The following is a 16,517-nucleotide window of genomic DNA, read 5'->3' as shown; positions in this document are numbered from 1 at the left end:
ACAATCTTGTTTTCAGAAGTTTCAACCCAATTTCTGGAGTTGAGAGGCCACATAGATTTTTGTAGCCCAGTTCTCTGGCCTCTGGTAGCAAAATATGCTCCTAAGTCTTGGAGATTTCTCTCTGCTCAGTCTGTCCTTCCTGATAACATGATACTAAAATACTAACTCTTGCCAAAAACACCATCTATCATTTCCAATTTCTAGTGAGTGGGAACTTCAGGGATAGTAAGGTCCAACTAGGAAAAAACAGGGAAATGGTTTGGATGGAAATTCTGAAAAGTGTCAACAGATTTAATTTTCTTGTTTCAGTTCTTTTGTAAGGTTAGAAAAATTCCTGTTTATCTGGTTTATAATTTGAATTAACATGAACCCTCAAAATTCACCTTTTACCATTTGACCTTCCTATGTTAAAATGCACAGGCTGACCAGCTTCCTAGAACTCAGCCTGGCAAGAGTTGGTAATGGGAAGTGGAAAGAGGAATGTTTTTAATCATGCTTTCACATAGGACCACACTAGTGGTCTAATATATTGTGAAAAGAATAATAAGAGGCCCCATATCACTGTAGATACTGATATTAGTATCCACAATTATGTTTGTAGTCAAGTTTTCAATTGTTTAAATTAGATAAATATTTTTATTGAGTTGATCTTATTTTTTTAGCCCAAGATATAAAGAAGGAGATTTAACCCTGTATGCCCTAAACCTCTATAATGTCACCAAGCGCTTACAGTTGCCATATTACTTATTTGACAAACGAGTGGACAAATACCTCATAAAACCTTCAGGACCTGATGGATTACTTTCCAAGTGAGTTATTTTCCATGTTCATTTCAAATTTTCACCGATTTGTTGGTGTTTATCAGAATAGAAAGTGTTCAAAGGGAGCAAAAGAAAAAAAACAACTATTTCAAGTTCTAACAATTCTTAATATCCAGGAAGTTTATACAGGAATACTTATCAATACAGGTAGGACTTTGAGAGTCCAAGGCAGAAGGATAAGAACACAAACAAGCAGTTTATCTTAGGGAATAGTGTGTCAGGATCCACTCGAGGCTTTTAGATTACTTGCTCTAAAAAGACTTAAACAAAACAAGCATACCTCGATAAAATCGCTACTAAGAGCATGGAGGTTGACATAGAATATTATACCATATAAGATGAGTGTGATTCTCTTATAACATTGTTTTTTATTGGTTAGAGTAAGAAAACAGAATAGTCAAAAATGTACCTTTTAGGTGGATTATTTGAAGCTGGTTCCTACTACATTTTGGTTTTAAAAGGCAGCCATTGACTGTCCTATCAAAGAAGATACTCAGCAGAAAACCCAAGAATGACCAGGAGCCTGGAAGAGTCAGGAACACAAACATTGTAAGATTTCTGTCCAGTGGATATTGGAAGGGGCTCTTTTCTCAATTATTATTTACATTGGAGCATACAAAATGAAGAGTTTACAAAATTCTCACCATCTCTTCCCATATCTGCAAAATGTTATATGAGTGATGTTTTCCTAACAATAAACATCAGAACCTGAAAAAAAGTGCAGTAAGCATGCTTTCCCCCAAATCCTGTCCCCCATACAGAAGTGTTATTAACACTGGGTACCATTCCTTTATTTTTTCCCCATGCTTTATTTTACTATAACTATAATCGTGCAACTTCTGTGGAAAAAAGATGGGGAAACCCACACAGGTTTTCCCAAGTGTCTTTTCATACATAGCCTTTGTTGATGGGCTTCATGTTTTATAAAATACCATGGTTTTACCTACCATTTTTCTACTGTTTAATCTTTTTTGCCTGTTGTAAATAATGCATATTTGGGTAACAGATACTTTTCTCCATTTGGGTTCTGATCCTTGGTGAAGTGGGTATTTTTAGCATATTTGTGTCTGATGCTAATAAGGGGAAAGCTTTTCTGAAGTAATTGAATAATAGTTGTGAGTTGGAAGTGCCTTACAAGATCATTTTATTCTAACCTCAGTTGGGTATCTGTGGCCCGTGGGCTCTGTTTGACTTCTCTGTTGGATATCACACACTCTCCTGGCAACTCTTCTCTCTGATGAGGATAAAGTGAGCATTCTATGATGCTCTTAGTTCTATTCTCTAAAGCAGAGGTTGGCAACTACACCTCATGTCTGTGGACAAGAGGGCTTATATAAATTTTCTTCTCTTTCTGGTAGAGGAAGTTGGTATGAACTCTGTGTTTTTATTTTATTTATTTTGGTGTGAAGAAGGTTTGTTATAATGTAGAAATTGGCAGGAAATTATAAATTCACTGTTCTTTTTCATGTTTTTAAAATTTTTTAAACTTTTTTTTTGTATCATTAATATACAATTACATGAGCAACACTGTGGTTACTAGACTCCCCCCATTATCAAGTCCCCACCACATACCCCATTACAAACACTGTCCACCAGCATAGTAAGATGCTATAGAATCACTACTTGTCTTCTTTGTGCTATACTGCCTTCCCCGTGCCCCACCCTACATTATGTGTGCTAATTGTAATGCCCCCTTTTCCTCTTATCCCTCCCTTCCCACCCATCTTCCCCAGTCCCTTTCCCTTTGGTAACTGTTAGTCCATTCTTGGGTTCTGTGAGTTTGCTGCTGTTTTGTTCCTTCAGTTTTTTCTTTTTCTTTTAAACTTTTTATTAAAGTATTATTGATATACACTTTTATGAAGGTTTCACATGAAAAAAACCATGCGGTTACTACATTTACCCATATTATCAAGTCCCCACCCATACCCCAATGCAGTCACTGTCCATCAGTGCAGCAAGATGCCACAGATCCACTATGTCCCTTCTCTGTTCTACACTGTTCTCCCCATGATCCCCCACACCATGTGTACTAAACATAATACCCCTCAATCCCCTTCTCCCTCCCTCCCCACCTGCCCTCCCACACCCCTCCCCTTTGGTAACCACTAGCTCCTTCTTGGAGTCTGTGAGTCTGCTGCTATTTTATTCCTTTACTTTTGCTTCATTGTTTTACTCCACAAATGAGGGAAATCATTAGGCACTTGCCTTTCTCCACCTGGCTTATTTCACTGAGCATAATGTCCTCCAGCTCCGTCCATGTTATTGCAAATGGTAGGATTTGTTTCTTTCTTATGTCTGAATGGCTGAATAGTATTCCATTGTGTATATGTACCATATCTTCTTAATCCATTCATCTACTGATGGACACTTAGGTTGCTTCCATATCTTGGCTATTGTAAAAAGTGCTGCAATAAACATAGGGGAGCATATATCTTTTGAATCTGAGAAGTTGTATTCTCTGGGTAAATTCCAAGGAGTGGGAATCCCGGGTCAAATGGTATTTCTATTTTTAGTTTTTTGAGGAACCTCCATATTGCTTTCCACAATGGTTGAACTAACTTACATTCCCACCAGCAGTGTAGAAGGGTTCCCCTTTCTCCGCATCCTCGCCAGTATTTGTTGTTCTTAGTGTTTTCGATGCTGGCCATCCTTACTGGTGTGAGGTGATATCTCATTGTGGTTTTAATTTGCATTTCCCTGATGATTAGTGATGAGGAGCATCTTTTCATGTGCCTGTTGGCCCTCTTCTTTGGAGAACTGTCTCTTCATATCCTCTGCCCATTTTTTAATCAGGTTATTTCCTTTTTGGGTGTTGAGGTGTGTAAGTTCTTTATATATTTTGGATGTTAACCCCTCATCAGATATGTCATTTACAAATATATTCTCCCATACTGTAAGAGGCCTTTTTGTTCTGTTGATGGTGTCCTTTGCTGTACAGAAACTTTTTAGTTTGATGTAGTCTCATGAGTTCATTTTTGCTTTTGTTTCCCTTGCTCAAGGAGATGCATTCAGGAAGAAGTTGCTCATGCTTATTTATATTCAGGAGATTTTTGCCTATGTTGTCTTCTTAGAGTTTTATGGTTTCATGACTTACATTCAGGTCTTTGATCCATTTGGAGTTTACTTTTGTGTATGGGGCTAAACAATAATCCAGTTTCATTCTCTTGCATGTAGCTGTCCAGTTTTGCCAACACCAGCTGTTGAAGAGGCTGTCATTTCCCCATTGTATGTCCATGGCTCCTTTATCATATATTAATTGACCATATATGGTTGGGTTTGTATCAGGGCTCTCTACTCTGCTCCATTGGTCTATGGGCCTGTTCTTGTGCCAGTACCAAATTGTCTTGATTACTGTGGCTTTGTAGTAGAGCTTGAAGTTGGGTAGCATAATTCCCCCCTGCTTTATTCTTCCTTCTCAGGATTGCTTTGGCTATTTGTGGTCTTTTGTGGTTCCATATGAATTTTAGAATGATTTTCTCTAGTTCATTGAAGAATGCTGCTGGTATTTTGATAGAAATTGCATAGAATCTGTAGATTGCTTTAGGCAGTATGGCCATTTTGATAATATTAATTCTTTCTATTCATGAGCACGGGATGTGTTTCCATTTATTGGTATCCTCTTTAATTTCTCTCATGAGTGTCTTGTAGTTTTCAGAGTATAGGTCTTTCACTTCCTTGGTTAGGTTTATTCCTAGGTATTTTATTCTTATTGATGCAACTGTGAATGGAATTGTTTTCCTGATTTCTCTCTCTGCTACTTCATCTTTAGTGTATAGGAATGCAACAGATTTCTGTGTATTAATTTTGTATCCTGCAACTTTGCTGAATTCATATATTAGACCTAGTAGTTTTGGAGTGGATTCTTTAGGGTTTTTTATGTACAATATCATGTCATCTGCAAACAGGGACAGTTTAACTTCTTCCTTGCTAATCTGGATGCTTTTTATTTCTTTGTGTTGTCTGATTGCCATGGCTAGGACCTCCAGTACTATGTTGAATAGAAGTGGGGAGAGTGGAATCCTTGTCTTGTTCCCGATCTTAAAGGAAAAGCTTTCAGCTTCTCGCTGTTAAGTATGATGTTGGCTGTAGGTTTGTCATATATGGCCTTTATTATGTTGAGGTACTTGCCCTCTATACCCATTTTGTTGAGAGTTTTTATCATGAATGGATGTTGACAAATGCTTTCTCAGCATCTATGGAGATGATCGTGTGGTTTTTGTCCTTCTTTTTGTTGATGTGGTGGATGATGTTCATGGATTTTCTAATGTTGTACCATCCTTGCATCCTTGGAATAAATCTTACTTGAACATGATGGATGATCTTTTTGATGTATTTTTGAATTTGGTTTGCTAATATTTTGTTCAGTATTTTTGCATCTATGTCATCAGGGATATTGGTCTGTAATTTTCTTTTTTTGTGGTGTCTTTGCCTGGTTTTGGTATTAGAGTGATGCTGGCCTCATAGAATTAGTTTGGATATATTCCCTCTTATTCTACTCTTTAGAAAACTTTAAGGAAGAGGGTATTAGGTCTTCACTAAATGTTTGATAAAATTCAGTAGTAAAGCCATCTGGTTCAGGGGTTTTGTTCTTAGGTAGGTTTTTGATTACCAGTTCAATTTTGTTGCTGGTAATTGGTCTCTTCAGATTTTCTGTTTCTTCCTGGGTCAGCCTTGGAAGGTTGTATTTTTCTAGAAAGTTGTCCATTTCTTCTAGTTTATCCAGTTCATTAGCATATAATTTTTCATAGTATTCTCTAATAATTCTTTGTATTTCTGTGGTGTCCATAGTGATTTTTCCTTTCTCATTTCTGATTCTGTTTATGTGAATAGACTCTCTTATTTTCTTGATAAGTCTGGCTAGGGGTTTATCTATTTTGTTTATTTTCTGGAAGAACCAGCTCTTGCTTTCATTGATTCTTTCTATTGTTTTATTCTTCTCGAATTTATTTATTTCTGCTCTAATCTTTATTATGTCCCTCCTTCTACTGACTTTGGGCCTCCTTTATTCTTCTCTTTCTAGTTTTGTTAATTGGGAGTTTACACTGCTCATTTGAGATTGTTCATCTTTCCTGAGGTAGCCATTTATTGCAATATACTTTCCTCTCAGCACAGCCTTTACTACGTCCCACAGATTTTGTGGTGTTGAATTGTTGTTGTCATTTGTCTCCATATATTGCTTGATCTCTGTTTTTATTTGGTCATTGATCCATGGGTTATTTAGGAGCATGTTGTGAAGCCTCCATGTGTTTGTGAGATTTTTCCTTTTCTTTGCATAATTTATTTCTAGTTTCATACCTTTGTGGTCTGAGAAACTGGTTGGTACAATTTCAATCTTTTTGAATTTACCTAGGCTCTTTTTGTGGCCTAATATATGATCTATTCTTAAAAATGTTCCATGTGCACTTGAGAAGAGTGTGTATTCTGCTGCTTTTGGGTGTAGAGTTCTGTAGATGTCTGTTAGGTCCATCTGTTCTAATGTGTTGTTCAGTGCCTCTGTGTCCTTACTTATTTTCTGTCTGGTTGATCTGTTCTTCAGAGTGAGTGGAGTGTTGAGGTCTCCAAGAATTAATGCATTGCATTTTATTTCCCCTTTTAATTCTGTTAGTATTTGTTTCACATATGTAGGTGCTCCTGTGTTGGGAGCATAGATACTTATAAGGGTTATATCTTCTTGTTGGATTACCCTTTTATCATTATGTAATGTCCTTCTTTGTGTCTTGTGACTTTCTTTGTTTTGAAATCTATTTTGTCTGATATAAGTACTGCAACTCCTACTTTTTTCTCCTTATTGGTTGCATGAAGTATCTTTTTCCATCCCTTCACTTTTAGTCTGTGTATGTCTTTGGGTTTAAAGTGAGTCTCTTGTAGGCAGCATATAGATGGGTCTTGTTTTTTTATCCATTCATTGACTCTATGTCTTTTGATTGGTGCATTCAGTCCAATTATATTTAGGGTGATTATCAATAGGTATGTACTTATTGCCATTGCAGGCTTTAGATACTCACTTAGTATGCTATTACAAACACAATCTAAAGGTTCTTTTCTGTTTCTCCTCCTTTTTCTTTCTCCTCCTCTTTATATATTAGGTATCATATTCTGTACTCTTTGTCTATCCCTTGATTGACTTTGGGGATAGTTAATTTAATTTTTCATTTGCTTAGTAATTAGCTGTTCTACTTTCTTTACTGTGGTTTTATTACCTCTGGTGACAGCTATTAAACCTTAGGAACACTCCCATCTATAGCAGTCCCTCCAAAATAGACTGTAGAGATGGTTTGTGGGAGGTAAATTCTCTCAGCTTTTGCTTATCTGGAAATTGTTTAATCCCTCCTTCAAATTTAATTGATAATCTTGCTGGATAAAGTAATCTTGGTTCCAGGCCCTTCTGCTTCATTGCATACATCATTCATTAAATACATCATTCCACTCCCTTCTGGCCTATAAGATTTCTGCTGAGAAGTCTGATGATAGCCTGATGGGCTTTCCTTTGTATGTGATCTTATTTCTCTCTCTGGCTGCTTTTAGTAGTCTGTCCTTACCCTTGATCTTTGCCATTTCAATTACTATGTGTCTTGGTGTTTTCTTCTTTGTGTCCCTTGTGTTGGGAGATCTGTGCACCTCCATGGCCTGAGAGACTATCTCCTTCCAATATTGGGGAATTTTTCAGCAATTACCTCCTCAAAGACACTTTATATCCCTTTTTCTCTCTCTTCTTCTTCTGGTACCCCCATAATGTGAATATTGTTCCGTTTGGATTGGTCACACATTTCTCTCAATATTGTTTCATTCTTAGAGATCCTTTTTTCTCTCTGTCCCTCAGCTTCTTTGTATTCCTATTCTCTAGTTTCTATTTCATTTCTCGTCTCCTCCACCATATCTGCTTTTAATACCCTCCATTGTGCTCTTCAATGATTGAATCTCCAACTGGAATTCATTCCTGAGTTCTTGAATATCTTTCCATACCTCCATGAGCATGTTAATGATTTTTATTTTGAACTCCCTTTCAGGAAGATTCATGAGGTCGATATCATTTAAATCTTTCTCAGGAGTTGTATTAATAGTTTTACTCTGAACCAGGTTCCTTTGGCGTTTCATATTTGTATATGGTGCCCTCTAGTGTCCAGAAGCTCTACTCTCTGGAGCTGCTCAGCCCCTGAAGCAATGTCGGGGGTTGCAGAGGAGAGGTATTGGTGCTCGGGGGGAGGAAAAAGCTGTTTTTTGTTTTCCGGCTGCTATGCCTGTCTCCACTGCCTGAACCAGTGGGCTGAGAACACAGGTATAAGCCCCTTTGCTTTGCATTTGTAGTTGCTGTAGACATATCTTCCCTCTGGCTGGCCTAACACCAGGGTAGGGTTTGCCGGTTTGCAAACCAGGTGGGGCCGGCCAGGAGAAAGGCACAGTAGGCTGCCTATCATGGAGGGGGTCCTTGGAGCTGTGTAGCCAGCCAGGGAGCTGGAGCACCTGAAGATCAACAATGTTCCCAACCTGCTGGGCAGAGTGCACCCAGACAATTTTGTTTACCTGTCCTTTCTCCTGAGCAGTAAGCTCTGTGTAGTCTTTGCCCCTTAGCAGCCCTCTTGCTAAGGGCTTCCTTGTTAGGAAGTCTCTCAGACTGCCCACCTTTCTTTTGTCCCAGAGCAGGTGGACATGGATCCCTGCTTTCCACAAGCAGCTGGAATCTCAGTCTCTCTAGGAATTCTGCCTGTCTTAGCTTTCCAATCCCCTAATCACAAGAGTATCATGAAAGCACCATGAAATGTAGGTTTGTGCTCCCAGAGCAGATTTCCAGGGTTAGGTATTCAGCAGTCCCAGGCCTCCACTCCCTCCATGCTCCATTTTCTCTTCCTCCCACCAGTGAGCTGGGGTGGGGGAAGGGCTTGGGTCCTGCCAGGCCATGGCTTTGGTACGTTATCCTGTTCCATGAGGTCTGCTCTTTTCTCCAGGTGTGTACAGTCTGGCATAGTCCTCTTTCCTGTTGCTCTTTCGGGATTAATTGTATTAATTATATATTTGGATTATATGTGGTTCTAGGAGGAAGCTTCTGTCTCACCTCTCACGCCACCATCTTTAATCCTCTCCTCTTTCCTTCAGTTTTTTCTTTGTTCTTATACTCCACAGATGAGTGAAATCATTTGATACTTGTCTTTCTCCACCTGGCTTATTTCACTGAGCTATTTTTTTAACTTTTTATATTGTGGTACATATAATAAAATGCACAACTATTAGTGTGCAACTTGATTAATTTTAACATACATATACACTCATGTAACCATTGCCCAGATCAGGATATCAAGCATTCTAATTTTTTTTCACTCTTCACCTGTGTCACCCATTCCCCACCACTTCCTGTGGCAACCACCAGTCTGTTCTCTCTGTTTTCTGTTTATAAGTCTATTTCAGTTTTGTTTTGTTTTTTAGATTCCAAATATAAGTGAAATCATATGAAATTTGTCTTTCTCTGACTTGTTTCAGTTAGTATAATACCCTCAAGGTCCATCCATATTCTCCCAAATGGCAAGATTTCTTTATTTTTTATGGCTGAGTAATATTTCATTGTGTGTATGTACCACATATTCTTTATCCATTTATCTATCGACAGACACTTAGGTTGCTTTCATATCTTGTCTATTATATATAAGGTAGCAATAAACATAGAAGTGCAAATATCTTTTCAGATTAGTGATTTTGTTTTCTTTGGGTGGATACCCAGAAGTGGAATTGCTGGGACATATAGTAGTTCAGTTTTTAGTCTTTTTGAGGACCCTCTATACTGCTTTCCATAGTAGCTTTATGGCTGCTCCTATTTGCAATCCAACCAACATTGCAAATGGGTTCCCTTTTCTCCACATCCCTCCTCTCTCTGTGTCTCTATGTCTCTGTGTCTCTCTCATAGGGGAGTTTAGCATGAACTCTGTTTTTATTTTTAATTAGTTGTCAACATTTAAGAACTGAAACTACTAAACCATCTGGACTTGCAGATTTTCTTTAAAATTGGAATCTCTGGCAACTCTGGGCTTGTTTACCAAATTAGATGGAATTGAATTGAGGTTATTTTAGACAGGTCATTCAGCTTTTTAGTTCTGCTCAGTCCCTCCATGACACTCTTGTCTTATGCTGGTCCTACTGCAGGTACATGTGTAACTTCCTTGGCCCTTATGGGCATTTGAGTCTGCTACATTTTGTTCATGTGCAATGCCAAATACCTTGTTTTCCCCAGAATAACTCTTAAATATTTGAAGGACAGTTGGATTACATTCTCTCCAGGCTAAATATGCCCAATTTCTTCAATGATTCTTCTCTTTGCTGTATTTATCAGACACTGTTGCACTGTGATCACACATTTCATGCTTTATAATTGGAAAATTGGTGAAGTTATGGATGTTTACTGCCCTAAGTTCTCTCTGACAAGTATATATTACTTATAGTTTTCTCTCTTTAAAATGTTGCATGCATATCCCAGATAAGTTTGATGAGTGCACAGTCTGCACATCTGCTCATGCTAATGACCTCAGGGTGCTAAACAGTGATAATCTTTTTAAAATTATTTTTTATTTGTACAGCTAGTGTAGCACCTTGCATAGTATTTAGTAAATATTTGAGTGAATATCTATTTTAATATGAAGGCAGTATTTTACATTTATCTGAGATAACTTTTGCCCAGCATTTCCAATTCTGCCAAATCTGTTGCTTCCTCATTCCTTTCAGCTGTTTCATCTGAAACATGACAAGCATGTCTTCTATTTCTTGTTATCATGTTACCAACTTCAAAATACGAAGCAGGATATTACCCTCAGATAAAACTCTACCATCATTGCCCAGCCTGATAGGGAAATAATCAGCATGCTTTAAGCTTACAAACTATATACTGATAGCATCATTTTAGCTATATTTATATCTCATTACACAATATAGCCAGATCATATTACATGTTATCTCACCCATGTTTCATTATCTTAACCTACAGCAGCATTAATTTACAATGAGATTGACTTTAAACTCTGTGCCCCCTCCTAAAGCATCTCTGAACTTTCTTGTGTACTCTTGTTACTGGTGCTCAATTTCATGCAGAACAGCTCTTACTAATGTCATTTAGAAATGTTTTCAAGACCTATTTTTGTTTGTGGTTTCCTGGTGATAGTCATGGCATTTCCTCCTCCACCCCATCTAAGACTTTATAGTGATCTTAGTGCTAAAAAACAAAACTCGGGTGCACCTGGACTGAGTGCACTGCACTGTATTCTTGTGGGCCTCCAGCATGATCATGGTCATCCTACTAAATCTTTAGGTATGGAGCCTAGAGCTGGGCATCTGACCAAGATTCAGTGGAAACCAGTTTTTCTGCTCATTGATACCCAGTGAGGATAGAGTGTCAGAGAGCTTTAAAAAACGAAAACTTTGTAATAACCCTACATTGGAAACAATGAAATGTCTAACAGTAGACATTTAAGTACATAAACTAATGTACTCACACAACAGAATCCTGTGCAGCCATGAAAATGGTGTCGTGGATGAATGTTTAATAGTGTGAGCGAATTAATGTTAAGATGTGTTAAGGGAAAAAGAATCAAGTTTCAAGAAACTATGTACTATATGCTTATTTTGTTTAAATAAAAATGTGTGTATATGCATATATAGAAAAGTGATGAAAGAATACACATCAGAATATTAAAAGTCGTTATGATGAATTAACAGGTTACTTTTGTTCAATTTACTGATCAGAATAATAAGGATAGATAATACTTTTTACAGTGCTTACTATATGCAAGGCACTATTATAAGTGTCCTATATATTACATATATGACATAGATATAACTGGCATTGAATCTTATGAATTTTCAACAAAAAGTTTTTTTCATATTACTAAGTTTTCATAATATGAAAATCATTTGAGAAAAAGACATAAGCATCATTTAGAATTATGGAAGTAACTATCAGTAGAGCTAGAAGCAGACTAAAGCTTTCTTTTGTAAGTTCTGTGTGTACTGGATTTGTTGCTGTGAGCATGTATTGATTTGATTTAAATAATAATATGCATAAGAACACTTGTCATTAAGTTTTTCTTCCATTTTTTGACTCAGTTTTAAATTTTCATTCCAACAGTGAAATGCAAAAATTTAATATTTTGGAATCTGTGGTTTAGCCAAACAAAATTTTTTGTGCCATCACAGCAATATACATTCTATCAAAATATCTTAACAATGTAAACAAAAGGGATGCAAACTCCTGAGGGGCTGCAGGGTTTATGGGCATAACTACAAGTGGGGACTTTCATTGGTTGTCATTTTTTATATTAAATTCATGAAATTTACATTCCATTCTACATATCTCTTTGCTTTATATATGTTTTCAATTATTTACTATTAAATAAAATCACCACAAATCCAGAAGTTATGTCATGTTTATCCTTTGTATACCTCCATCATATTGCCTAATATAGACTATGTGTGTTCCATTTTCTGTAAAGAACCAGATAGTAAATATTTCAGGCTTTGCAGGCCAGATGGTGTCTGTCACAATTACTCAACACTTGCCATGTAGCTTAAAGATCAAACCTAGCTGATACAGTGTTGAAATGCAGGTTATATAATATAAACTGCCCCAGAACATTTTTTTTGGTCTTAAAAAGATATCACAACTTTTACAGAGTAGGTGGAGTATGCACAGTGTGGCTAATTTGGACGTCACTCTTTTCCAGATCTGTCCAACTCAATGGTCAAACTCTGAAGATGGTGGATGATCAAACCCTGCCAGCTCTGACAGAAAAACCTCTTCGCCCAGGAAGTTCACTGGGCTTGCCAGCTTTCTCATATGGGTTTTTCGTGATAAGAAATGCCAAAGTTGCTGCTTGCATCTGAGAGTGAAAGGCATACACTAGCCTTGAGATTGAATTTTCCAAGCGTATCAATAAGAAGAAAACAAAGCTCAAGCTATAGGAAGGCAAGCAGATACATCACAGGTCAACTACTGGGAACTTTAGAGACACTGGAACGTGCTGAGTGCTAGATTTAGCACCACATTGTTCTAAGTAGACCACTGCTAATAATACCTCGTGTCCAACACTATGCTCAGTCTTGTGCATGTGCGATTTTTATTTAAGTTATTTGAAAGGTATATGAATGCCCACATTACAGCCCGGAGGCAAGAAAGGAAAGGATACACAGAAAGTGCTTAGTTGTTTTTATTTTTAAAAACAGCTATTAGAAGATTGTCAGATTCTTTACTCTATATGCTGTCCCTATGGGCTCCCCCTAGAAAAAGCTGTAATTGACTATAAAAGAGAGAGACTCTGCACCTTACAGACAGCTAGATCCAGATGTTGCTCCTCTTCTCTCTGTTCTGTCTTCGTCAGCAGTGCTGTGTGAGAGGACAGATGGTTAGATGTGATAGCATAAAAAATTAATGACAATTCCGAGGGAAGGGATTATGTAAACTTCAAATGAAGTAAAAAAAATTAAGTGATTTACCAAGAGGAGAAAATTTAATTCAATACATTATAACCATATATTCAAGTTTACATTTAATCTACCTTTACCTCTTTAGTTGGGAAACTTTTGGCTGCAAAGAGCAGAAAACCCTGATTCATACGGTTTAAACCAGGAGACATTTATAATCCCGCATAACAAGAAGTTCAAGCAGAGTGGGCTCCACACCTCAGCATGTCACCAAGGAACCAGCTTCTTTCCATCTCTCTGCTCTTTCACCTTTAGCATTGGCTCCATTTCCAGCTCCGTTCTCAGGGTGGCTCGATGGCGATGGTTATTCCTTGGACCCATTCAGTCCCAGCAGAAGCTGGAGAAAGATGAGCAACTTTTTCTGTCTCCTTCACAGACTTGAAGAGCCCTTTCTCAGAGGTTCTCTTGGCAAATCTCTCCTCATTCCTCCTCCCATCTCACTGATTGGGAATGGGTTACCTGGCCGTTTCCCCGTCACTGCCGTCAGTGAGACTCCTGTGATCATCTCCTACTAACCTTTTGGAATGGAGATGGTGTTGGGAAGCCTATGGCACTATGGTTCTGTGCTTTTACCAGAGACAGAATGTTTTATTTTCTCCTGAATCTTAATTTTTTAGAACCATAATCCTCTTTATGTCTATGAATTTGTCTCAAATTTAAGTACACTTATAAGGAGCTAAAGCTGGAACTTAAAGTTCTGATTCCTCAGTACCCTTAAATTTTATACACAAGTGGTTTTTATATTTTGGTATTTGAAATAAAGTAATTTTTATACCCTCAGTATTACATGATTATTCTTCTAATAAAGCTTAAGCATACAGATGCTTACATTTGGAGCCTGTTTTCCTCCACCACTTTGTTTACACGTCCTACCTGTACTTGTCCTTTCAGCCTCCCCCGCGCCAGAGCACTGACCTTGAGGGAAAGAGATCATCACGTGCAGAATGGTTTCCTTCCTCATCATGTAGAAATGATCAAAGTCCTGTCCTATTGTTCTTTTCTCTGTCCCCTCTGCCCCTTAAATTCAAGGCCTAATTTCTCACTTATAATAATCTCATTGTTCTCCCTGACTTTACTGAAAATTCTTAAATGGCTCCCCATTTCTTATAGGTACGTAAGGTCCTCCAGAACCTAGCACCCGCCTGTTTCTTCACCCCAATATTTGCTACTCTTCCCATGAATTCTGTCGCCACCCACTCGCTGGCTGAGAAGTCTGAACACACCTCCTTACCTTCTGTTTCTGTGCCTGTGGTGCTGCTCCTCCTGCCCTCCACCTGGACTGTGCTTCTACCTCTCCTCTCTATGTGGCACACTTTCACATTTACCAAGACCCAGCTCAGACATCAGTTTCAACACCCCCCATCATGCAAGTAGCTTTCATCATATGTCTTTGTTTCTAAAGAAGTTTGGATATTTTACTGTGGCAATTACGATGCATTGTGATTTTATCCAAACATCTTTCTAACTTGACATCAAGCTCATAAGAAAGAGGTAAATATCCTAATCATCTTTGTATTCCCTCTGCTTAGCATATTGTCTATCACACAGTTGCCACCCAGATGTTTCCTTAATGACAGAAAAGAGGATTTCAAATTTAAAACTAGCTAAGGTATTTTGATTTTGAATATACAGAAAAACTTAATGATGATGGAAGGTATTGCCTTTTATCTTTAAAAAATCTTAAATGATCACTAGTGAGCTCGTCTAACGGTGGGCGGCTATGTGAAGAACTGGGGGCATGGCTATGTGAAAGAAAGGAACGCTCAGTCACACGTTAATGAGTGTTAAATGTATTAAGGTTTTCTTCAGCTTCCTTAGAGGAAGCTCATGCCTAGCATGTCAATTACTTTTTGAGCCCACACCCTTTCACTGGTATTTGATCAAATACATTTATTTCCTGCAACTTACAATATTGGTTCGAAATTATTTTTGTCCTTTAGTTTGGCCTTGTGATTCACATCATCTCCATGATCACGGGAATTTCTGCAACCTGCTGTGAAACTTATATGTTCAGGACTTGTCAGCTCCATGGTTACACCATTTTCTTCTTTTTTAAAAATCCTGGTGTGTCTCATCAACCTGTTGAATCACTTCGTGGTTGATATCAATTATCCTTCTAACTAGAATTTTGATTACCACAAAACTAAAAAATACCCATCTGTTTTAACTGGTAATGCAGTACAAAATCAAAGCAGTATTTAAAACTAAAACAGTAGTGAAATGAATAACTAGTTTCAACTGCAGGTGTTTTCAATTATCTTTTAGAAAATGTGTCCAGGGATGTATAGACTGGCTCATGTATTGTATAGCTTAGAAAAACAATGTGAAGATTCTCATAATTGCTCCATCCCAGGATCAGAAGCTTTGGTTTTTTTTCAAGGGTAAGATAATCTCGTCCTTTTCCAATTTTATACCATTCTCAATTTTACAGACTTAGAGAAAGGAAAGACCTGGAGCAAATTAGATACAGAAATATTTGTTTTTTAAAAATCTTCCCTATTATTTTCACTAAGTGCTATAGGCTTTTATGACACCTTTGATTTAAATCAAATTTGTTCCTTATTTTCACACATTTGATGGTAGTCCACCACTTTTTAAATTGGTTTTTAAGTTACTCTGTTAAATGAAAGTTATATACGTCTTACATTCCCATAGACCTTTCAAAGGACAATAACAAGATTAGTTTACCTGATTCTGCTGCACTCCAACTTTAATAAGGCACACTTGAATACTTAAACTATTCTTCCTAAACACATTTTAAGAAGACTCTTATACATCTAATAAACCACACACAAATTTAGTAGATGGAGTTCCCTAGGCATGTAAACATCTTAACAAACATTGATAGCAAAACCTATACAAATACAACTTGTACAAAAAGACTTCATCCCAAAGTCACAAATTTACTCCCCTGGCCAGAGTTAACAGAATTATCAATTCAGGTCCACTACACCAAATAAGGTAATAATCAGGTTTTTCATTAGAGAGCCTAGAAACAGGATGTAGAACCACTAGTGTGTTGGGTTCAATCCCTTCTTATGCTTAGATGTCAGTTCTTGCATCTCTGAAAGCACCGGACAGTTTTGACCACTTAACCTTCCTGAAATAATTTCCTGGCTTCCATGGCACCATCTCTTCTGTCTTGAAGTCATATCTCTGGGCTGTCCCGTCTCTGTGTCTTCCTTGAGTTTCTGTTCCTCTGCATGTCCCTGGATGGTAGAGTTCCTCATGAGTCAACTGCAA

At 37.6% G+C, this 16,517-nt stretch overlaps 1 protein-coding gene across 4 annotated transcripts in view; it reads left to right on the top strand.

Moving 5' to 3' along the window:
* The window catches only part of HPSE (heparanase), a 40,544-nt gene extending 25,360 nt beyond the window's left edge, over positions 1-15,184 (top strand). For 3 of the 4 annotated variants that reach the window (XM_036906372.2, XM_036906371.2, XM_036906370.2), the window contains 2 exons: positions 663-809; positions 12,518-15,184. In XM_036906372.2, coding sequence (XP_036762267.2) covers positions 663-809; positions 12,518-12,677 — 307 coding nt within the window. In that variant the 3' untranslated portion in view covers positions 12,678-15,184. The remainder of the gene's footprint in view (positions 1-662; positions 810-12,517) is intronic. The other variant, XM_057502407.1, reaches the window with a different exon arrangement.
* The last annotated feature ends 1,333 nt before the right edge of the window (positions 15,185-16,517 follow it).

The sequence above is a fragment of the Manis pentadactyla genome, chromosome 5 (genome assembly GCF_030020395.1).
Source record: "Manis pentadactyla isolate mManPen7 chromosome 5, mManPen7.hap1, whole genome shotgun sequence".
In the NCBI taxonomy this organism is placed as follows: Eukaryota; Metazoa; Chordata; class Mammalia; order Pholidota; family Manidae; genus Manis; species Manis pentadactyla.
This window is presented reverse-complemented; position numbering and strand designations above follow the sequence as displayed.